This window comes from Nothoprocta perdicaria, unplaced genomic scaffold, assembly GCF_003342845.1.
Source record: "Nothoprocta perdicaria isolate Ctin4 unplaced genomic scaffold, notPer1 scaffold_121, whole genome shotgun sequence".
Taxonomy (NCBI): domain Eukaryota; kingdom Metazoa; phylum Chordata; class Aves; order Tinamiformes; family Tinamidae; genus Nothoprocta; species Nothoprocta perdicaria.
This window is the reverse complement of record NW_020454328.1, coordinates 162,310-186,440: the sequence shown is the minus strand read 5'-3', so window position 1 is coordinate 186,440 and position 24,131 is coordinate 162,310. Positions and strand designations below refer to the sequence as shown.

At 42.8% G+C, this 24,131-nt stretch overlaps 1 protein-coding gene across 1 annotated transcript in view; it reads right to left on the bottom strand.

Moving 5' to 3' along the window:
• The window catches only part of TLK2 (tousled like kinase 2), a 37,957-nt gene extending 14,301 nt beyond the window's left edge, over positions 1–23,656 (bottom strand). The window contains exons 1-11 of the mRNA XM_026054469.1: positions 23,639–23,656; positions 21,604–21,692; positions 13,190–13,261; positions 10,617–10,686; positions 9,573–9,616; positions 8,613–8,708; positions 5,971–6,138; positions 5,335–5,430; positions 3,095–3,187; positions 1,897–2,007; positions 761–897 (exon numbers count right to left, since the gene is read on the bottom strand). Of these exons, the coding sequence (XP_025910254.1) occupies positions 761–897; positions 1,897–2,007; positions 3,095–3,187; positions 5,335–5,430; positions 5,971–6,138; positions 8,613–8,708; positions 9,573–9,616; positions 10,617–10,686; positions 13,190–13,261; positions 21,604–21,684 (968 nt within the window). The 5' untranslated portion in view covers positions 21,685–21,692; positions 23,639–23,656. The remainder of the gene's footprint in view (positions 1–760; positions 898–1,896; positions 2,008–3,094; positions 3,188–5,334; positions 5,431–5,970; positions 6,139–8,612; positions 8,709–9,572; positions 9,617–10,616; positions 10,687–13,189; positions 13,262–21,603; positions 21,693–23,638) is intronic.
• Positions 23,657–24,131: the final 475 nt, after the last annotated feature.

The following is a 24,131-nucleotide window of genomic DNA, read 5'->3' as shown; positions in this document are numbered from 1 at the left end:
AATGGCTTAAGAATTTACACAATTCGCTTTTTAAAAGGGACTCATATTGCAGCTAAAAGATTCCAGATATATTTTACCATCTCTTATGGCACAAGCTAAGGGAAAAAAAACCATATAAAATCCTTAATCTGTACTTAACAGGAGCTGCAACTCCCTATCAGACTACAGTGAAGTGAGCTGATTGAAAGGGATCATACATAGCTCAAGCATGCAATTAATTTGCAGAGTGCTGCTTTAAAGGTCTAGGCCAGCTAGGAATTCACTGGATGCTTCCATTAACACCCTGAATAAAGGGGTTTCTGGTCTTCATTTCCTGGTATCTGCAGCCCCTTTCATAACTGGTGCCAGAAGGCAAAAACATCAAACTGTGGGTTTTTTTATTTGTTGGTTTTCCCTGTTTTAAGCTTTTCTACTTAGTATCTTGCCTCCCTCCCATTTTTTGTTTCTTTTTTAAAAGAAAAAAAAAAAAGTTAAACAGCCTTCTTTGCTCTTTTAGCAAAGTTTACTCTTTTCCAACCCAGAAGCCAACTGAGACTATTTGATTCCAGTTTCAGGTCACTGGAGCTCTAAACAGAATTAGATTTCTCACTGGCACTAAAAGATTCCCATTGCTAGAACCTGCCACTTGCTGACTTCCTCACGGATCCTTTCATACATCAGCCACACCGTTCTCAYGTTTTGACATGCAAGGCACCACACACAAGTACTTAGTTTTTCTTTTTCTGTCTCTGAAGATAAAAATAACTCCTTTCATCCTCACTTGATGAGGTTCTGGAAAGCATAACCATCCGTCCACTGCTCAGTGAAAGACGCGCCGTGCCGCACTGTAGTGAAGTGCCCCAGCCTCAGTCGGTCCTGCATGCTCTTATCTCTGCATGCCATCTTCTCCTGTTTCGACTGAAAACAAAACACGTTAAAATATAAGCCATGAACTAGCAGCCGAGAACTCTGCCATGTTTTAAATTACTACCAACTCTTATCACTATTCGTTGTTCTAGTACTGCCGATCTGAAGCCCAGTGGAAAAATAGTCATTGATCACATCACTGATGGCGTTTCACAGCTCCTTTTCTGTGACATTTCAGGGCCCCTCTCCTTCCCATTACTGTTGACGAAGCTCACTCATCCTATCACGACTTGAATTCAGTCTAGCAGTTGAATTAAAGCTGTCACTTCATATCAACAGGTTAGCTAGACTCCAGATTGGGCTCTGATCAGGCCGTTATTCACTCACACAGGAAATCAGGGAAGAAAATGAAGTTTGGATCAACTTTTAGATTAAGATACAGTGACCAGCCAGCTCAGTTCCAGACAAGCTCCACTTCCAGACATAATACAATCTCAATTAGGTCAACAACACACATAAAAAATAGTGGTGGTGCCTGACACAGTATTTCCTGTAAGTGAAAGGAAATTTCAAAGGCCTGAGATGAGAACAGCAAAACTTCAGTCAGTCAGGATTAAAGATGAACCAGCAAAGCTCCTCACTGGAGTTATAAACTGCTTGTCTGAACATCAAGTCTACACAATACTTAGCTCCGAGTTACAAATCCTCACAGAAAGGGGAGCTCCACTTAGAGAACAGTCAGCTCTGCAGCAAAAGTAAGTCAAACAGACACTGCGTACTGGCCAGCACCCTGCTATTTTCTGCCCATCCAGTGCCCATAAACAATAGATGCAATTGGCCAACAGGTGAAGGAGCAATGAAACCCCCACACTGTTTAATCATCAGGAAATCTTTCCACACTGCAGCAGGCTGGAAGCTGGTAAACAGCAGCATAGCACTTTCCCAGAGCCTTAAAGGGGTTGCTCAGAGTTGCTAGACAAAGCAACAATCACCACTTTGCACTTCAAAAGAAGGAAAAGTTTGAAGAGTTGTGGAAAGCCTCCTGATCACCTTTTCTATTAGAAGCTTCTTGCTCATCGTTACACATCTGTTCAACCGCTCTTTGTACTTCTCCAGCATCTTCTGTTGTTCATCAATCTGCCGTCTCAAATCACAGTTGGCCTAGAAGGAAACAGAAAGGATGAGTCCTCCACTTTAAGCCACAAGAGAGCCAAACCACACATTGTGCAGGAAGATATTTCTCCAGCTAACCGTTGGCATCTGATTAGGAAAAAAAGCAAACTGGCAGGATAAGGCAACACACTAGGATCTTCTTATCAATACTTCCAAGCCAATCTCTTCAATCTTTAGCCTATGCAAGCCTCAATACTGCTCCAAAACAGCAAAGTGCTGTCACTTCTTTTTACAGATGAGGAACTAGAGGACATAGAAACTAAGCACATGGACAATGTTTTTTTCTCAACAGTTATGACCTTGCCACATCTACCAAATCCCCCAAAAGCTTAATAAGCCCTAGAGTCTCCTCCCCTTTCCAGTCACAACTAGCTGGTAGGGGAAAGGTGCACAGGACTTCCTTTGCACTTTCAGTGAAATTCTTATTAGAGGCATTGTCCATCAGCCCTGATGATAGACATTGCTCCTGGTAACAGGTGCTGTTTTGAAGATCACCATGGTATTCAGTTTTTACTGAAGAATAGTAACAGATTAGAGAAAGCTTATTCTTTAGATTTAGCCAAAAGATGTCCCTATCATCTCCATACATTTCAGCGGCTCTCATAAATGAGCAGTTGAGAACACACCTGAGAAACACATTATTAAAAGAAAGACAGATGCATCTCCCTACTATGTAGTAGAGGCAAATGTTTCTCATAGGAAACAGGTTAGCTAGTGCAAGAGATCAAAGAAAGGCCATCCCCAATGCTGAGGAACACAAACATCTGAGCTGGTGCTTAGCTACAGCACTGAGACTACACTCTACCACCCCACAGTCATTAGTGTGACTCGTGTGAATCTCAAGGATTCCAGCAGGCCCAGGCAGGGTAACTATCCACCCACTGTAGTTAGTCTACAACTCAAACAACTCTCTTACTTACACGACTTGACTAGATTTGTTTCACTTTGTGAATGTCCATTCTGCAAGTGTTATAGGATAAAAAAAAAATCCTTCTCTACAGCCTAGCTGTCACAAACATTCTAGGTAGCTTTAAATAGCATGTTTTAGAAGAGCTGTCCCATTTTAAATACTCACTCTTAATAAGTCATCTATCCTCCCCTCCTTCTTCTCCAAGTCAGAATTCTTACTGTTTTCTAGTGCAGATATTTTTTCCATTGTGAGGTCAGACTGCAGATAAAAATTGCCATAAGATACATGTAAGAAAAAATAGCTTGCATTTCACGTAGTTAAGTACATCAGTCTTTAGTTCTTTCTACTCTGAATAGTTAGATCTAAGGGGAACCCCAATCAGAAGACATGCATACCACCCCTTATAAAAATATTTCAAACTCAGGATTCCAATTAATGGTAGAAGAAACCAGGGGAAGACATTAGGGTGTTCTTGATAATATCATCTGAAAAATAAAGTCATCACTAGGGAATCACTCCCCAGTTACATATACAGATTTCTTATTTAGGGCTAGCAAGCATTTGTCCTTGTTCTGTAAAAAAAGATGCTGGTTCTGAGCAGAGACTTAATTCCAGAGTTATCTAAGTCCTCCAAATTCCATTCTGGAATTAATACCATGAAATAACAGGAAAAAATTGGCAAATTAGACTCTGGTACTACTCTATGCACTCCCAGTACAAGAAATATCCCAAGGAATCCCTATTAACATTGCGCATCAAGCAAGACAAGCCACAAATCCAAAAGACAAAGAGGAGGCCTGGGAAGGTCACCTCCCTTGTGCCATCATTTGGTTTATGCTTCCTGGCAGCCTACAGAGGAAGTTTGTGACAAAACTCTTGTCACTGAAGGCAAGAGAAAAGGCTGTCTGTTGAAAATCTAGGCTGTGTGCACTCAGCCAAGCAGCAGGAGGATTCTTTAGCAAGTGACCATTAGGTCCATTTATCAAATGCATAAACATGCTTGCACTCTGCAAGATGAAGTCGTGCTGCGGGATCGCGCTGCTGCATTCGAGGAGATTTCATCATGACTCACCTTGCCTCAGAGCACTTAGAGGGCATTAGCACTATCTGAAAATGCTACGGACATCACACTTGCGCTGACTTGCTTTTGGCATTGTCAAAGGTGATTCAAGCTGGGAATGACTGAAGATATTTCTTTTCCCCTATGAACCCCAACTAGGTTAGGAAGGGAATAAAGCCTCTAGTCCTCTGGAGTATCACAAAGCTGATTGGTGGCAGAAAGCTAAGATAGCAGGTCAAGCTTTCCAATGCAAACCCTATGGGCATGTTACAAGGAGGAGACCCCCTTGCTCACCCAACTGGCATCACTGTTATAGAACAGCGGTGTTGGAACAGCACTGAGAAAATTCTCAAAGGTATTCCTGGAGGTTCTTGAGTCACACTACCCTTCTAACACAAGATTTCTCCATGTACTAGCAAGAAATAGGAATCTTCAACAGACAGCCTGAACAAGACAGACAACAGGCCCTAGTGCGATGACCAGGCCCAGAGTTTATCTGGTGATGTCCCCCAAGGTACAATTGCAATTCTTCATGTGCAAAGAACTTGTACCACCTGCTGGGGAAAAGCAGAATGAACTTTGCCCACCCACAAAATTGCCTCTGACACAGACTGATGTGAGAAAATGACTGACACAGAACTGACAAGGTCAGTCACAGAGAAAYTGGGGATGAAAAAGATCCAAAGAAGATTAAAAGCGGGCTTGGAGAAGAAATGAGCAAACTGCATTGCAGATGAAGCCAAATGCCTTTATAAAAACAGATGAAGAMGACACAGCTGAAAGTATATCTTGCCATAAAAGTCACAGGACTACTGGTAACAGATTAAAGGACATCAAAAAGATGACGATAGTGTCAAAAGAGCCTCTTGACTCCAGCTCAGACTATGGATATTTGTACTGCAGGCTGCGTGAACACACCCATGATCCAGCACTTGAAAGGACACCTAAGTGATCATTATAACCACTTCCATTCGTGTCTTCAACTAGAAGGAGAGGAAGAACATTCGGGATACAACCCAAGGGCAATGGGTAGAGCTATCCAAGGTATTCCTTTCGTGAGGATATTCTCATGCAGTCAAAGAACTGCTTATGCTGCTGMCAGAAAAGCCGCAGTAAAAGGCTAAGCTAGCTGCAACAGCAGCAACAGAAAAATATCCTTTACAACATAAAGAACAAAGTTCAGAGCCATTCACTTTGACTAGCAGAGTTACAGATTGAATTCCAATTGCTGTTCTTTTCACTGGAAACATTATGTCTACTACAAGTGGCACCCTGTGGTGTGGAAGACAGGCTAGATTGAACCTCTATCTCACATTCCAGGGTTATATCATCCAGCAAGTTATACCTGTGACTGTTTGTGCTGGATGGAAATCTGTTTTTGGGAAGTGCAGGAATGCTCAGTGTTCCCTGATCCTGTAGAAGATGGGCTGCCTTGCTGGGCCTGCAAAAGAAAGTTAATGTATTGTTATATGCTCCATGACTGTAAGCATCCATGTAGATACATTTATCTTACATGGGAGGTGCAGTCTGGCCTTGGCACAGTGCTTTTACGTTAAGATTTAAGAATGCATAAAGAGATTTAGTTCATTAAAACACAAGAGAGTCAGTATCTTTCAAGAAGTCTGGCCCAATCTGCTAAAAGACAAAGATTTAAAAAAATCTAATATAATTCATGTCAGCTCATATTAAACTAAGTCAAAGCAAACAGTTCTCAAAGCARGACCATACTCTATTCATTTGTTCTTCTGCTTCTAGCAGTTTAGCCTCTCAGATGCCACTACTTTGATGTACACATTTTGAACAGTTAAACCACACATCACGTTAAGCAGGCAAAGCCTGGGGCCTAGAATGCCTCCCAAGGAAGACGAACTTACCATAAGATGGTAGACTCAATCATCAATAAACCAGGCTGCACTTGAACCACTGTCCCATCCCTTAGCTAGACACTTCCCCTGGGATTCAAATCTTTTGAGCTGCTCACCGAGACAAAAGTAAAACAGAGGCCACCTCCCCTCTGCGCCAGCTGCTCATTCTCTAGTCGCTGTTTCGCCAGCATCACCGACATCAGCGTTGGCAGAGCAGAGTGTTCCTCCTGCGGTTCCTTTGCTGTGGTGCCATCTACCCCATACAGCGGCTGCTCCACTCGCCGCTGTAACATAGTCAAAAAAAATACAATGAATTTTTCCCCCCTCCAAGCGATTCTCTGGCTCTGCCAAAACTGTTGTCAGTGAAGTAGAAGCTCAGGAATGGGCAGGCAGCGTGATTAGGATCTGATAACTCAAACAGGACTCCTGCAGGGATCATTTCAATGGCAGATATTGAAAAGGAGATGAAGTTAACAGTAGTAAGAAATAACAGTAGCAGGGGAATACACAGGACAGAATTTCTTGCGTGTGCCTTTCCTTTGCAACTATGTGTTTTGGAGCCAGTGAGGCACAACAAGCTGGAAATGCAAAATTCTCAGTAGATCGTGACTCTGTTCTATACATTCAAAGTTAAAATATTTGATGTTTTTTAAGGATTGATCTTAAAACAGCCAACGTCACAATAGGTTTTTGTTACTTGACAAAGTAAATCCAACCACAATTCCTCATTGGTAGCAGCCTAGCCACGTCTAGGGCCCAAACATCAAGGTAACCTTATTGTTGTCATAAAAGCAGGGACCCGCGAGATAAATACTTTCCTGCAAGATAAATACCTTCCCCAGATCTTTAAGAGGTGCATTGCAACTAAAAGGTCCAGCTGCTTCACTGCGGCATAAACTCATTTTCCCACTGTTATACTGGGAACTTTCTTCCCCAACAGAATGTTCGTGTATGACAGTGAACTGGCGAGAACCTGAAGGGCTCTGCTGCTTCTCTTCTGCTCAGAGGAGCAAAGCATTCAAATTAGTCAAGGGATTTGAAGACTGGAAGTAAGGTCCTGAACACGTTCTGATTCTGCAGCACGTTTTGGCTGCAGGAAGCACAGCACAAACTGCCCCACAGCTTTGCAGAAGGGCTACTTTTGTTACAGACATTTTAACACTTTGCTGTCTTCCTAGACCATGCTAATCTCCGTAATTTCTATAAAAATATTTATCTCTTTTTTTTTTTGGGGGGGGGGGGGTGGCAGAGGGAAGGGCACTTATCTCAAACTGTTGATATTCAGTTTGTAAGAAGAGGATTGAGCATGTGAATGCACAAAGTTCCCACTAAGAACATGCAAAAGGTAAAAATTTGAGCTTCAAGAGTAAAGGACAGAAAAAAGGGTAAGAAAAAATCTCTCTATAAGGAAAGAAACTAACTGACCCATGTGAAACTAGCTCCAGCATCAGTTTTGACTCTGTTCTGCTCAAAGGCACGTTCTGCTCAAATTTCTATCTACTCAATTCACAGAAATGCACAAGCAGCAAACTGAGAATCTACCACTGTCCCATTACGAATATTGGAAGGAAGTGTCATCTACTGAAATACAGAACTATCCCTAACACATTGCTCATTTGCAATGCTCAGGGATGTTCTTTTCCATTAAACTTCTCCTTGAGGAAAATTAGTGAGCTAATGTAAGACAGGCGAAGGGCCACTGAATTAACTAGATATATTTTAATTTTTACAAACATCAAAAATATCTACGGGCATACCTGAGGCGCTCCATTAAAGCCCTGTTAAGCTTCCAAAAATCTAGTTCAATGATGGACTCTGATCAGAGCATCCAGCGCCAGGATTTAGTTCAGTTCACATTCAGGAATTGTGCAAAGATCTCTTTAGAGTAATGGAATCTGTAAAGACTTGGCATTGGTTTTGGGATACTAACCTTTCCTGTAATGCTCTACACTCCTGTCACACTCAACAAACACTGACCAATTTTAAAGAGGTACCCAGGTAATGTCGAAAACTAGAGATCAAGCACCAGAGACTTTAAAACTCGGCTTAACTAGCTTAAAGAAATGTCTTTCACTGCTTTGTGCTAAAATGGTTTAAAAACACAGGTTATTTRTTCACATTCAGATCTTGCAGAAATGCTGAGATAGCAAATTTGAATTGATATAACAAATTTGAATTGATACAACAAAAAAGAGAAACAGCAGCCAATGTGCACATACATATGTCTCTTTGTATGCTTTTGCTAATAGTTCTCACAAGTCACATACATACAGGCATGAAGGAAGAGAACTTCCCAATATATCTATGCTTTTTGGTAGTCCCAAAGGACCCAATCCAGATCGATGCATCATCACACTACTGCTATAAAAACATCTAATCCTGTCCAAATCCAAGGAAAAACCTCAAGAGTTACTGTGGCATACAAAATAACCAAACAGCAAATATATTAGTTCTGCTTAATTAGGAGCAGCTACATAACTAACCACAATCTTAACACAAGTATTGGTGCTTAAAGCATGCAAGATCATTTACTATGGGACTAATAACTGGTACAGGGTCCTGCATGTCAATGTTGCTGCCACAATCCCTTATCACATTTAAAGAATTTCCACGTAAAAAGTACAGGGACTGAACAGGGAAGAAGTCAAATCACTCAGCAAGAGAACTAACTTTCCTGTTCAGAATCTTTTCTTACCTGTCTGAATCACAATTACCAGGCTCATCAATGCCATGCACTGTCCCGAGGGAAACTACTCACCGGTAAGGGGTTGGATAAGGAATGCTGTGGTGAAGATCTGGCGACAGGCGGCACGCTTCTGCCGGGACTGGTTCCTGGGCCACTTCCCCCAGCAAACTGGCCAAAGGAAAAATATTTGGTCATCAGTAACTCCACAGAAATACTCCATTTGAGCAAATCAAAGAGAGAAAGAACACATTTATCTTAAAGTCTAACAATCCCTAAAGCCCCAGGGACCCATTTAAGTGATCTGAAGCAAATGCATGAGGAAAAACCTAACCACATTGCTTTAAAATGATACACACGCAAAAAGGCACAGAGAAGCAATTGTCACGACACCAGAAACACATACTTTAGAATTTGTGCATTTTTCATTTTAAGACCAAAAAATATAAATCCACATGCCTGGAGATAAACTAATTACTACCTGTCCGGAATTAGCAAGTCCATTTGCATTTGCTATGTGCAGATATATTTAAATGTGCACAGACTAGAAGGTGTACAATTTCTATTAATGCATCCATACCAGTCACTGACAAAGACAAGATACCCACCTTTTTAGTGAATAACTGCTAGGTTATTCACTAAAAAGAATATTGATATTTAGTTTGTCCATTGCAGGTAGATTCCTTTGCAGCATTGGATCTTTATTATAACATGTCTGCACAAGAAAAGAGCTTCAATAACCCCATCAGAGATCCAGGTTCTAAAGGAAATCAACCTAAAATCCACTCTTATATGGGCACTCTCTCATAAAAAATGTTTATCAACTCAATTGTGTCAACTGTTATAAGAAAAGTTGACTTCAAAATCAACTTCCAAAAATCCCAGATTCTCTACCTATTCAAATTTGGATATAAAGTTTAACACAGTCAATTGCTGGCTCGAAGCTGTTATTTAACATGACATGATTCCATCTGCAGAAAGATGTTGCGTATGTGGATTCAAAGAGATTTTCCAGAAAACGTTAAAGATGCTTACCTCAAAATAATCACTAATTTTATGTCCTCTAGGAGTGCCTTTTCCTAAAAGGGAAAAACAAAGGGGAAAACATTGTATTTCTAAATGCAGAAATTATGCCATTCCTCCTTTACTTTGACACYCCTTTCTGCACATAAAGATGTGACATCTACTGTAACAAAAGTTTCTGCCCAACAGAAAACTGCCCCAAGGTGGGACCTCATGCTGCAATTTAGTGGCTGTACAGTTGAAAGCTTAAAGTAACTCAGTTCCAATCAAACAATATTTATAGTCACGAAAGTACTTAAAAACACCTAGTGTCATAGAGTATTGCACAGGTTCTCCAAAATTTCCTTCAAGATAAAGACAGAGCAAAGGGTACTTTTACTCATTTGCCTTCACATAAATTACTGCACAGAAGAAGATTAGCAGTGGCTTAATAGTACCTCATTAAAACTTAGCTTTTTCCCCTTATTATTGTTGTAAAAGCAATCCTGTCAACACAGTCCTCATTGCTTTCTTGTGGAAGAATAAAAAAAAAAAAATCAGAAATCTGTTTCTACACCCATTTACTAGAGAACCTGAATTTGGACTAAAATACTAAGAGTTTTTTCTTAGCACTTTAAGACAGCAGTGCCTGCTTTATGCTTAAGTACAGTTTGTTCTCTAGCTATCTGTAATGGCGAGAACCCACTCTAAGAAGGAAGACGTAAGTCTCAAAAAGCAAGAAAGAGACAGTACAGCCTGTATTTTGAAGCCTGGCTGCTGTCTATCTAGTGACATGGGACCAAAACAACACTTCAGAGAAGCCACATTAAGCTTTCGGGCAGTCTGTCCCACAAAAACGCAACAGTTTGTGCAAATAAGCTGAAGACAAGTGTTTTCCTGCCAAAGAGGATAACAAGGCTCCCAGAGAGAACTACACCATCGTGGAGTAGTTAGTAACAGGCTGCCTGATACACCCTTGAGAAGGGCTATTAGTTTCCTAGGACACTGACTGTGCAAAACGCGTACAAATTACCGACCGTTTGGAGATCCTGCAGCGGGGTCAGGAGAAGGGATTACCTTGACTGGTTTCATATGCATCTGCTTTCCTTTTTCTATTCCGCTGGTCATTCTGTTTTTTCTCAGGAGTCTGTTAAACAATACTTCAAAATTAACATTTCTGCAGTTATTCCAAGATTTAAAGAAAATACCAAAATACAATAATCAACTTCACTTCCCCAGGGGCCATTTCATTTCTCTGGTGTGTTTGTTTCTACTGCTGGTACTTAAAGAAACAATAGCTCTCAGATAGCTTCTACCTTCAGATACACACATTGCAGAAAGGAGAGAACAAGGTTAGCAATGAGATTATTTTTTTCCCATTCCACTTGTAAGTCAGCCCCTCTAACCCAGTTACCTCACATGGGTGCAAGGACAAGCGCAAGCACTTACAAAACCTGCATGGACTGTTTCAGGATGATCACATTGCTGGTACAAAAGCAGTAAAGAGGCTGAGTAGAGACCCAAATGACTGCAGAACTGTTTCATGTTTGAGYGAAGACATTCAAATTTAAAGATGGGTTTAGATGGTTCTGATGCCCTTGCAGGTGCCTGTAAGAACTAGCTGTGAAGGAAGAGCAGAGGTGCAGGCAAGACGAATTGTCCTGGCGGACCGTGATGCTAGTGGATTGTAAATTTGGATGCATCTGCTCAAGAACTATGCTGTCTGCTGGTGCCCATCCACAGCCTTATGCAGAGCAAGGGTCAAGATTTCTGGGAAAGATGGCAGCCAGAAAAGAGCTACAGATTGAGTTACCCATTTGGACTTGAGTCTGCTTTTCATCTGCTCTCAAGAAAGTCAAGGGCTTGTTGCATCTGCTGCTTCTGCAACCAGCCAGCAATCAGAGGGATAGCTCAGCACCAGTCAGCAATATATTTATATGTCCAGGCACAATGCAGAGGTCAGGCAAGAGACCAACGTCTCCTAGATGTACTAGGCCCCTGCATGGCACTACCCCTGACACCAGGGTCGCTTACGCGGCCCAGCCTGCTGCGAACATTAGGAAGCGCTGCAACAGAAATGGTTCCTGAGGTTGCTGGAAGGAAAGGTATCTTGTCATTTCCATCACCACCATCGCTTTTAAACGTCTTTTATCCCAAAGGGCCTCAGCAGTTTCCAAGCTATACGCTTTACACTCATTTTAGTCACCACTAAACAGTGGCCCGGGGCAGGAAGAAAACCACAGCGTGCAAAACACAACACTGGGGGAGGGAAGGCCATGGCCAGAAAGTCTGTGGTAAGCCTAAGTTTCATGCTCTTTGGCAATCAAAGTCCAAAGTCCCCCGTTCAAAGACCTCTGCCAAAGGACTAGCACTCAGTAAGCACAGGAATCAGTCTACCTCCTTTAATAGGATAGAAGGGATAAAGCTTTCCCAGCCCAAGCTCCAGACTTGGCTGTGTTGCCAGGAGATGCTGGCTGCCTACAGGTCCGTGTCACCAGTTGGGCAGTTATTCATATTATTTTGGTAAAAGGATGGAGAGGAACATTAAGACAAAGGCAGCTACTGTGGCTGCAAAGTATTTTCCAGAATGAAGAGACTCCCTAAGTATCTAGAGAGTGATTGGTACCAGCTCCTGCATGTGCCAAGGTCAATGAAATAGTCTTCCCAATCCGTATTAAAAAACAACCCGCCAACAACATTGGAGTGACAGCAACACCGCTGGCTTCGTAACGGCCTCAATGGAATTGCAAGCATTTTAATGAGACTCAGTCTATTCACATACTTGCACAACAAAAAATTTACACAAGATCTCTGCCACTGAGTGAAAAAAAAAAAAAAAAAAGTGGATTTAACTATATCAGCTTGATTTAAATCGCTTTACAGGAGCCGATCAAAAATTATGATTTAGTACTCAGTCTTCCACTACCAGCAACACTTATTGTATAGCGTTTAAAATATCATGTTTTTTAGAAACTGTATTCCACCAGACATCTTGTATCAGTCCTGCCATTGCATTACAGGGAAATATGATCCCAAACTTACCTGATCACTAGCAGAAAGTTCTTTACACTCATAAGAAAAAGCACTGAAGTTTGACATGTTACTTTACTAGCAGAGAATTTTAAAACAAAACTTAACTTTGCAATTCATTTTACTGATTTAGTAAGTGTTTTCCAACAGTTCATCCTCAGGATGGGGGATTAAACACAGTCAAAGCATCAATTTTCACCTCCCCACACTTCCACAAAGCAATTCATGAGAATGCCCAGCTCTGTACAGATTCTGCAAATTCATATATTTGATAGGTAAGGCAAATACTTCCATTAAGGTTCTCTGGCTTTTTATCTGGCCAAAACTGTATCCAAAATCAGCAAATAAATTGCAGTGTACCAGAAAGCATTTTCAGAAAGTGAGATTTATCAATGCTATGTTTTGGGGCTTGRGTGATATCCATCTGTTACAGCAGGAAGTTTCAGGAAGAAAGGTCTCACAACATGCTTGGAAGGCTGCAGGAGTTAGATCAAAACTGGATTCTTTGCGCCCCAACCAAAGATGACTGCCACCCATTCTCAAAGAATTCCTTCTATACCACGTGAGTTCAATCACATCTAATTTAAACCCAATTACAATCAAGGATTGCGCCTGCTTACCTCCAATTCTTTATCACTCAGAGAGCCCACGCTGCACAAGCTCTGGTTTGAAGACTCACTGTTCAATGGACCCTAGTGGGAAAAAAATAAAAAATAAAAAACAGGCAAAAACTGTTAGAAACAACCTCCGTACAAAGCAGAAATGTCCTATCCAACCTTCCATCTCTCAGCTAGCTGTGCTGCTCTATCACACAGAGCAGCAGCACAGGTCAAAGACCTAGACATACAATGAGGGACTGAATTTCAGAACTCATTTGCAGCAAGACAGAAGCTGGGCTGCCAGTTGGATGGTCTCTTCCTCAATATACTGATCCAGTCTTTGCAATGCTACTTCTGTACCAGTTTACATGCTGTCATATTTAACTATATCATCCAAAAGCAAAGGCAACATTCATGAAGAACTAAGATAGCTTGAGAACAAAACTTCTGATTTGGTGGGTAAACAGTTAATAGTTCAGCTCTTCTGGCAACCATCCGCTTGACCAGGGGCTAAGAATTTAGAGGCATCTTTTATCTGGCACGGCAGCTATTACTGCAACCAGGTGCTGGCAGTGCCACCAATTTTCTTTTTCTTTTTTTTTTTTGTTTTTTTTTTGTTTTTTTTTGTTTTGTTTAAATGCATTATTTTAGCACAAAGAAAATGAAAAAGTGACAACTGTTATGGGTGACAGCTCTACTACTGTTAACACAAGACAGAATCTCTCTTGCTAGGCTCACGCACCCATGACTGACCTACCACTAGAGCAGTTGCTCCTACCAAGGCAAAGTGCCAAATGAGCAGGCTGGAATGGATCTACAGAAACAGTAACTAGGTGTCTAGAAGACCCAAGGAGCATCTTTGCAGGCTCTACTAGATACACACCTGCATTTTTAAGCATCCAAGTATTTTTATAAGTTATTTTCTAAAATGCATATCAAATCTGTCTTTTAAAAAAAGAAGAGTGAATCACGCAAACTCACCGATTTAGCCTAGTGCTCTGACACAAAATATCCTCCCACAGACCTAACTTAAGAAATCTAGACTAATTTGACAAAGATAAAAACACGATTCACAACTATTGATGGAATGTATTAGCAGAAAGAATGACATGATAAAAACACCTCTCCATTAATAACTTGCAAGCATCTTCTCCCAAAGATTCTATTTTGGCATTCTTATTTTTGCAGTAACCACTTCCCACCCATCAATCTTTCCCCAAGGCTAAACCACTTCTCATTGTGCCCTTGAATGGGAAACTTATGGGCGGGTAGGTGGGAACAAGTCTAAACAACACCGAAAAATCCCAAAGTTGATTCCTTCAGAGGGTAGCAGCTCTCCCTTCCCTTCTCCATGTAAGGCAAACACTCCTGCCAAATTAAGCTTATGACACAGCCTCCTTGTTGCTACCCTCAGCCCACACCAGCCCAACTCAAAGCAACCGTCTACCCAACGTAAAGCTTCAGCTCCTACCCCCTGGATTTTGCTTTCAGTGCTAACAAACAAATTTGTTTCTCCTAAGAAGGGAGGCCTAATCACCTCAAGCAGAAAAAAAATACCAAAAGCTGAACAGTTCAAGCAGCAAAACATTTAACTTTGAAGTCTGGCAAATATTATAGGTTCAATTTCTTCTACGTTAGGGTTTTATTGCTTGGCCAACAAGACTTAACCCAGCTGAAGTGTCAACACTAACCTTAGCTACAGCCATATGAAAGCCTCATTGACAATAAACCTAAGGGATCCGACAGCAAGAGGTAACAGAAGGTTAAGCTTTTCACCCGGGTACAAAGCCTGTTTAAAAACCGCACAAAAGCTGTGCTAAAATCCTTCACTTCCGCGAGCGCAAAGCCCGGCAGCGCGCTCAGGACAGCGACGTCGCGCGCAAGCGCTGGAGCCTTCCCAGCTGCAGGAGCATCTCTGTAGCGGAGCATCCACAGGGCCCGTCCAGACAGGTCGGGGCTCTGACATGATGAAGATGAAAGTGAAAGTCGCTTCCATATGTGCTGCTGCCTCCATTTCGTACATGGAGAGCAAATGACAGGAACAGCTGCTCCCAAAATGCCACATTTGAGCTTTTCAGGAACACTACAGTTGTAAGGATATTACAGTGGCTTAATAAAGGCCCATATTTCACCCAATTGTCCTGCATTCCAGGACACACTGCTGAAATAAGGCGGTGAAACCACCTACAGTGAAAAAAATGAAAAAAAAAACCTTAAGATTTCTCTGGAAATACAGCTTTCTTTATATGCAGTGCTAAAAATCCACTTGATTTGGATTAGAATGCAAAGTTCTAGAAAAATGCACAATATGAAATTCATAACCTTGTTTATTTCCAGAACCACAACCCTCACACTAGCAATTCCACACTGGAAATACACAACTAAAGAGAAATTGGAGTCAAACTCATTCTTTGCAGCTGCAAGAGAGCAATTCAGTTCTGATCACAGACTCCTGAAGAGTAAACATACTGTTTGCTCTAGTTTAAAGCTTCTTCTGCAAACAAAACTAACACAACCATTAAATTCACCTCAAGGCAGTAGTAGACAGAGTGAGAAGGAATTAACAACTTAAGAATCACAAAAAGAGCAGCTTGGTGTTGGGTCCATAAATCTAAAGTTTGCTGTAGATACACACATATATGCCATGACACTGAAAAAACGCAAGATTGATTCTTTGCAGACCGGTTTTGATCTGTTTCCACCAAGATGAGCTTTCCTTTCCCTTGATTATTCTCCAGAGGATCTTGAATGCAGACAGGATTACAGTATCAGGCCCATCTTACAGGCAAGGAGTTGAAGCACCTTATTCACATCAAACTACATTAGCCAAAAAGGACTCGTTTTGAGTTATTCCTACCATCCTAGCACAAATTGTTCACTTGAACACATCGTACTCAAGGCAGTAAGGATGCGATACCTAGGAGACTTAAGGAGCATGGCCCAGTAATCAGCTGTACCTCTTCTCATGAGTTACGCAATATAAAGGACAGTAAGTTTTCCTGAGGATCCACATAGGCGTTCACAGTTTCACACATACTGCCATAGATCAACTGCTTATAGCAACAGGTTTAGCAAAGAGTATGAGAGAAACTACACATCTGGATGGCCCCTCCTCAACTACGTGCACGTATGCATGTAGAAAAACTCTAATTTGTGCTTTATCATTCTTACCATTTAAATTTAACTCAGTCACTGACATAAGGATAAATATTTCAGTATTTAATTTAGCACAGCACTTTAAGTGGCTRTAACACAAGAGGAATTACAAGAATGAAACTGAATCTTGGGGGGGGGGGGCGGTGGGGAAAGCAGGTAATGGCAAAGAATACCAGCCCGAGATTGTTGTTTGGGAAGTAGTAGTAGGGGATAATAATCTTGCAATTAGCTCATGCTCCAGGAAGAGCTTATCAATTTTGCTCCTGACTTGCTGCATTGGCATCTGGCTTTGCTACCATTGACTACTTTGGGATAATACTGCACTACTCCAGAGCACTTGCAGCACCCTCACTCAGTATTCCCCATCAGGAAAAACAGTGATGGGGCTCAGCAAAAAATGTCAAGTATGCGGGTCATCTCAAACAAGCCCATAGTTTCTGCTGTTTTTACCGAGTGGAGGCACAAGAACAGCACACACTTCCGCCTCCACAAGGAATTTCTTTCCTGAGATAAGCTGGCATATTCTTTTCTCCTTGCAATTCATTTGATAACTGCTGCTTCCAAGTCTGCGATCTACCTATGCCCAACAAAACCTCCACGATGAAAGCAGACGCAAGACCAGCAAGGAMTGTTCAGGCTCCAACTCAAAGGCAAGAACTTAGCAGCATCTACTCACACAAGCTGGGTGGTTATTCCCTTTGCAAAAGCCACAGAAAGGGCTGCAGACAAGGCTCAGTGGCTAAAATGAAAACAGTTCAGCCTGACGATAACTCCCATCTGATCTCCCAAAACATCAGTGCGAGTCAGTCCTCCCTTACCTCTTGCCTATTCAGATCTGTCTACTGCCTTACACGTGCACTTCTCTATTCTCTCTGGCTACCAGAAGTGATCCCCCAAGCTGGTCMGCAACTCGTTCCTGTCATGCAGTCTCCTAATCAGCATATGCAGTTCTTGACCATTAAGACCACATATCAAAAACTCAGCTGCTCTATATCATCTAATGGACATGGGTAAAACTTATTACCACACCGAAAGTCAACTCTAGGAATTCAGGCTGCCAAGCTAGAGTCACGAAAGTGGATTTAGAAGAACATGCTTTGCAAAACTCTCTTGCTAACTCAGCAGCAGGCATCTACTACTCTTTTGCCACAAGAAATTAATCTTCTATCAAAAACAGGCAACTTCTACTACATTCAATGGATTACACAGCTTCCATTTTGACTTCAGAGCTCTCTTCCCAGGATGATAAAATAGTATCTTTACTGATGGCAAACCAGGCAGAAGCATCACACAACCTACCCTGAACATCAGCTCAGTTGTAGAAATAGAACTGAGCTCTAACAACTATTTTGGGGCTACCGTAGCCAGACAACACATTTAAAATAAATACTGTTGTGTGAGGAAGCATCTGAATAATTTTCAAGTATCTGGCATAAAGGAGTGTCCTAGTGCTTTCTTTGGTAGCTGATAGAAGTAATTTGTACGTTTCAAAACATTCTTACTAACTAGCTCTTCTGGTGGCATGTGACATGACTGCGCAGCACTGCTTCCCTCCAAAGAAGACATGGGTATTACCCATATTTTGATCATCGATTTAGTAACTTTGCTACTGAGATGTGAAAGAGTAGAATATACAACTGGCAATTATTGAACTGATTTATAAAGACTCCAGAGTGACAGAGGACCTAGAAGGTTTAGGAAAAAAAAACAATGTAATACAAGTAAATGCTCTTCTTTCTTATGAGACATTCAATTTGGGAGGCAAATGTCCTGCAACATAAGTGACATCTCAGATTATTTTCATTTCATTCTTTATGATACCTCACAGTGGGAGTCAGGGAAAACGTAAGTGTCATCAAGACTAATATTTCTTCAGTTCTAGCACAGGCAACTGGATCTGCAAGATCCTTAGAGTCAGAGGTTGCCTCTCTGGAAATATTTGAGCCTTCTCAGTTCAGCTATATAAAGAAACTGGGGTACACTTGTAGTAGATACACATGATGCAGTTATGACTCACCCTCATTAGCCTGGGGCATATTGTGTGCAAATACACAGCTTCAACCATCACAATTACCTATTTCCATTCTCACCCTGTACAAGTCTCTAGAAAGGGCATAAATTCTTTGGCGTTAACCAGCCTCATATCTTAAACTCAGCACCCAGGCAGGGAGGCAGAGGATGAGGACAGACAAAACTAAACAATGTTATCAGGAGAAACACAAACTACATTTTGTCTTCTGTACCTACTGACCCAAGGAAGAAATCTGAGAAGGCTCGTCAGAATAATGCCTCRAGTGAATATGCTCAGATTTCACCTAATAAGTAAACATAAATGGCAGCTAAATAAGCAAGATGTCAGATGGTCACGCGTTAATTCAAGGACTTGCTTTGTGGATTTGGTGAAGAGTGCCACTTGACCATATGGCAAGAACAGGCATCTAAAGCACTGCTGGCTTTTCAAAGCTGTCTGGTGACCTGGATGAACCACATAACAGTTGCCTAGAAACATTTCTCGCTTGTAAATTTGATTTCATGTATTCACTTTGTGCTTCTAGAGAATATTCGCCAACCACTAAGAATGAAAATTCATCACAGACAGACTTGCAACAGAATCAAGGCATTTGGGATTGCAAATGACCTCGGTCATTGGCTTGTGCCTCTTGATACCAAACAAGACAGCACACAACTGCTTCCAAGACAGTCTAGGATTTCTGTCAACTACTACTGCTACTATAAGGCTCTTCCAGAATCCTTTAACATCGACCGTTAAAAGCATTCTTCTAGTTTCCAACCTGARCATTTATTCTTGTTCACCTCACCCTTATTTGTTTTCAGAAACATATATAAACCTTCCTGCAAGTACGTTGAGGGGGAAGCGGGTTTAAATGCTGCAGTTATATTAAGGACATAAATGAGTACATTAGTTTTTACACAGGTTCAAAATACTCCCTGTATTTATAAACGTCAGAGAAACCTTCAGCAAATGCACTAAGTGATACACGGAGGCACTGCAAGTCAGGAAGCTCCGAGTTACAGCTGCCTGCTGCATCCACCCAATAGGAGAGCATCTAAGATGACATTTCTTCCTTTTATGCAATAAACAGCAACAGAATACCTTCTATCCCAGGAGGACGTGCCAGGCCCAGTCCCACTAGATGGCACTAACTTTCTTTTATGTAGCTTTCCTTAAACACTTAAGTGGAGAGAGCTAAAAAAAATATCTTAGTAGAATTACATAAACTGCATCACAGCTTTCCCAATATATTCCCTTTAAGACAGTGACCTACCAATGCCAGTGCGGAGCATGACGGACGGAGGCTTGGGGGGGTAGGGAGGGAATTTGAAGCACCAACCTGGGAGGGAATGTAGTATCTGAGATTAATACTGCAACCAAGATTGCTGCAACACAGTAGAGTCATGCTATTTCATATAAATGATTGGCTGATCTACTGCAAATTAGCAAGTGTGCAAGTAAAAACATATATATATTCTGTTTGAAATAAGGGCAATGCACTTTAACAGTTTACTGACTAATAAGAAGTAATACACTTTGCTGTATACAACAGGTAAAAATAAAACTTGTTAACACAGGAGCTCTGCTCAAAGTGTAGCCTCCAAGAAATGAAGCTTTGTCTTATTTACATATGCTTTAAGAACAAAACCAAGTTTTTATTATTCACCTGTACAGAGAAAGAATGCATGTTCTTTCTATGCCAAAGAGAGATAAGAACATAATTAAGTCCTTTCAAAAGTTATTCCTTTAAAAGAAATAATTCCTGAATTTCTTCATGGGTATTGAATGTGTTGGCACTATTTTGAGRCAGTGATAGTTTCTGTGTTCTTAAGTCTCACTGACTCTAAGAAACCGTTTGGTTTTACCTGTACCAACATAGTTCAAGAAGCGAAAGTTATGTATTCAGGGGGAAAGAGGCAAAAAAAAAGATAAGAAAGTATATAAAAAGTTGTAGTCTTACATAGAACATGTCTCTCAAAAAAATAACATTACTATGTTATGTAGCACAAGCTTTTAGACTAGCAAATGCCCTAAGATTAAAAAAAAAAGTCTTCAGGGAAAAAAAGAAACAAACAGCAACAAAAAAATCACACCCTTCAGCAATTCACTTAAGTGGTTATTCCTTAAGAACTTTTAGTGCTAATCACCCTTACTACACTACCTCAGCGCTGAACATTTTTAGTTACTCATTCCCCCTCCCAAGGCTTTTTATTGGTTGAGCCCAGACTGAAACAAGAGTCAGAAAGAAAGAGTAGGATTTGGAAGTAAATCATCTTTCAGGTCTGGCCTAATTAACTTTGGGTGGGTTTTTTTTTTTTCTTTAAAGAAATATAACATCTATGAAGTCCGTTCCCGAAATACTTCTAAAAGCTGTCTGAAAAATATGCAGCAGTGATATGCTCTTTTATCATCTACCTTGATGTTGTCCAAAACTCAACATCTTTGTTGAAAGTAAATCGAATTAGCACTAGTTAGACCTCGTTTAAAATGAGTTCTGCCACCATTTCACTGTTCAGAGCRCCTGTCAATTAACAGTAACAACAACATCTGGAGAACCAAGAGCTTAATGCCAGCATTGCAAGCAGCCACACAATGTTATCACTGAGGGTCTTACTCAAAGAAAGGAGCTACTGAACAGTTACGAAGTTGCATATGAGGACAAAGATGGGATTTTCCTAGCAGGTTTGGATCCCAGGTATGTGAAAGTTTACTTTCAGAGAGATTTTTYTTTCGTGGTCTCTATAACCAAGCACACAAGTTCAGCACACTGTACCCACACAGAAGAACTGGATGAACAAATTCCTGGACATATTGACCCTGGCTACATGTTATATTGAACACAATGAACTCGAAACTGTATCCAATGGGCAGCTGAATTCTGTTCTCAAATGTGTACTTTGAGAAAGCTAAAGAGAGGGAAGAGATTCCCACTTCCAAAAGGCGATGTCTCTTGTTTTTTAGCAATTTATTTATTTTGAGATGGGAGGGTGGGGAAATTGTAGATTAGCTACTTTTAGATGTAACTTTTGAGAACTTAGTTACCACCCCAAATATTCTGTATGGCAGAACATCTGCTCATAGAGATCCCATTTTCATTCCTCTTAAACGTACTTCAAGCGAATTAGCAGTCAAAACACAACTATCAAAACAGCACATTCTGCTAGCAAAGGAAAACTACCAACATAAAAAGAAAAAAAAAAAAAAAAAAGAAAAAAGGGAAGCACTGAGCAGGAGTCAGGCCTGTTGCCAAAGGTACTAGACTCACCTTTGCAACACCCACTCCTGTGAACCTGGCCTCCAACAGCTCCTGCCTTCGTGGGTCCAGGCTGTGCAATTCTTCCATCATTTCTGCTGCTACGGGAGAACGACACTAAGATTATGCAATGCACTGGAAGGAGAGAGATTTAATATTTGTGCCACTAATGATACTCAAAAGTCTATTCTGCTGCATAACCATACGCAGGGAGCTTTCTCATAAGAGAAACACAAAATTACTGTGCAATAATAACAGGACCTTGCCAACATATTACCGTATTTAAACTATAACCCTGCTGGAGAGTTTCATCTTCTGCCTGTATTACCAGCCATTTCAAGATCTCTTAATCCAAGAAACCAATTATGTCACATTCTCCCACTGGATGCTCTATTTAAAGGAAAACATGGGAGCAGTGTGTTATGACTAAAAGCTTCAGAGCTTCTCATCTGTGTTCCATGACAAGAAGGAGAAGAAGAAGAARAAAAAAAAAAAAGGCATCATCCTTCACCAAAAATTTATTTTTGGCTAATTCCTGAAATGCTAGATCTCCTAAACTCCGCATTTCACTGAGAGCAGCCTTGATCCTTGCAAGCTTGGAAAGGGGCTGGAAGAATAAAATAACASTTGTCTAAACCTCTTCTTTTACAAAGTAAAATACCTTTAGTGTAACAGGTACAGCTGGATGTACCTGGGCAAGTGACAAACCAATGCAAGGGACGCCATTACCTGAAAGGTTTTATATATGTTAAAATAATAATAGTAAAGCATCGTTGTACAGACAGGTTAAAAATCACTGAATGTAAAATTCAAATCCTGAACGGTGGAAAAAAAAAAAAAAAATGGGACAAATTTCAGTGTTCTTTATCACTGTGAATCACATCTTCCCAAGTGCACCAATCAAATTCATCATTTCCAGAAATGTCTGTTCCAGTTTCATTTCCCGGACTGAGGTAGAGAGAAAAAAAGAGATAGAAGATAAAGATTCGCTACATAAGGAGCATATGCGATGAGGAAAGTTCCTGAAGGGCAGCAAGTGCCCTCTAGATCGGGCGCTGTACAATTGTTCCTTTTATTCACTGTCCATTTTGTCCCTGCCGTTTCCTCCAAGCACTGCACACTCAAGTTGTGGGGGGCCAACAGAATCAATCCGGGGATGTTTATTCAGAGCCTCCCAAAGCAGGAGCGGGTTTAAGACCTAATGGGGGACCCAAGGAGGTTATTAGGGAATTTTTTTCTTTCCCACTCTTTGCATCAAAACCCTACCCAAGCTCCCGAAACAGGAAATCTGGGTGCTGAGGAAAATGACAGTGGGGCTGGGAAGATTCAGCCGTGGAAGCAGCCGGGGGGGGGGGGGGGGCTGCCCCTCCCCCGGTCCCCCATGGCGGGTCGTCCATCCCGGGGGGGGTGGATTTGTCCCGGGGGGGCCCTGGGGAGGGAAGGGCGACAAGTTCCGGAGCCTCTTCCGCCCCCACAGGCCCCATCGGCGCGCAGGGCCTGGGGAAAGGCCCTGCCCGGGGCTGCCCCCTGCATATACTTCCCCCCGGGCGGGGACAGCTCCTACCTGCCCTTCCGCAGCGGCACCGAGCCGGGGGACGAGGCCCTCGGAGAGGAGGGGGAGGCGGGGAAATAAATTAAAAAAAAAAAAAAAGAGAAAAGAAAAAAAAGCAGATTCACGTCGGGAAATGGCCCGGCTGGCAGCGGCTGCAGCGCCTCGGCCTCGGGCCTCCCGCCCGGCCCGGCCTCAACTCCCAGCCCGGGGATCCAAAGGCCGCGGCTGCCGCTTCCCCTGCGGACCGGGGGCTCCGCGCTGCCCCGGCCGCCCCCGTGGCCGACCGCGGCGGCCTGCGCCGCTTCCCTGCGGCTCCGCGGCCCAGGCCCGGCTGCCGCCGCGGGGCACAGGCCGCGAGGCCCGGCCGCCCTGAGCGCGGCGCGGAGCGTTTAACCGCCGCTGTCCCCGCCCGCCGCCTCGCTGCCCCCCGTCGCGGGCCCGAGGCGGGGAACGGGGCCAGGGTGGAGGTTGGGGGGATCCCCGGGGCTCGCTCACCTGGCGCTGCTGCTGCTGCGGCGGCGGCGGCCGCGCCGCTCCCCTCGTGCCCGGGCCGGGCGCTCGGCGGGCACCGCGCGGATCCCGCCGCCGCCGGGGGCAGCAGGAGGAGGAGGAAGGAGGGAGGGAACCTGCTGCGGCGGCGGCGGCGCGGGCGGGAGGGGGAGGCCAGGGGCGGCTCCGCGGCCTCCGCTGCGGGCACCGGCGCGACGGCGGGGGAAGGGCGGGGGGGCCGAGCCCCTCGCGCTGGCTCCGGGGCGGGGAAGGGACGGGGGCTGCAGCGCGGAGAGAAGGAAGGAAGGAAGGAAGGAAGGAAGCAGGGAGGGAGGAAAGGATGGAGGAGGCCGCAGATCCCCGACCTCGCGTGGATCCCGGGCCTCGCGTGGATCGCGGGCGCGGCGGCCTCGCGGCAGGACAAAGGCCCGAGGGAAGGAGGGAGGGAGGCAGGTGGGGCGGGGGCGGCGGGACCCTCGGCGGCGCTTCCCGCGGGGCA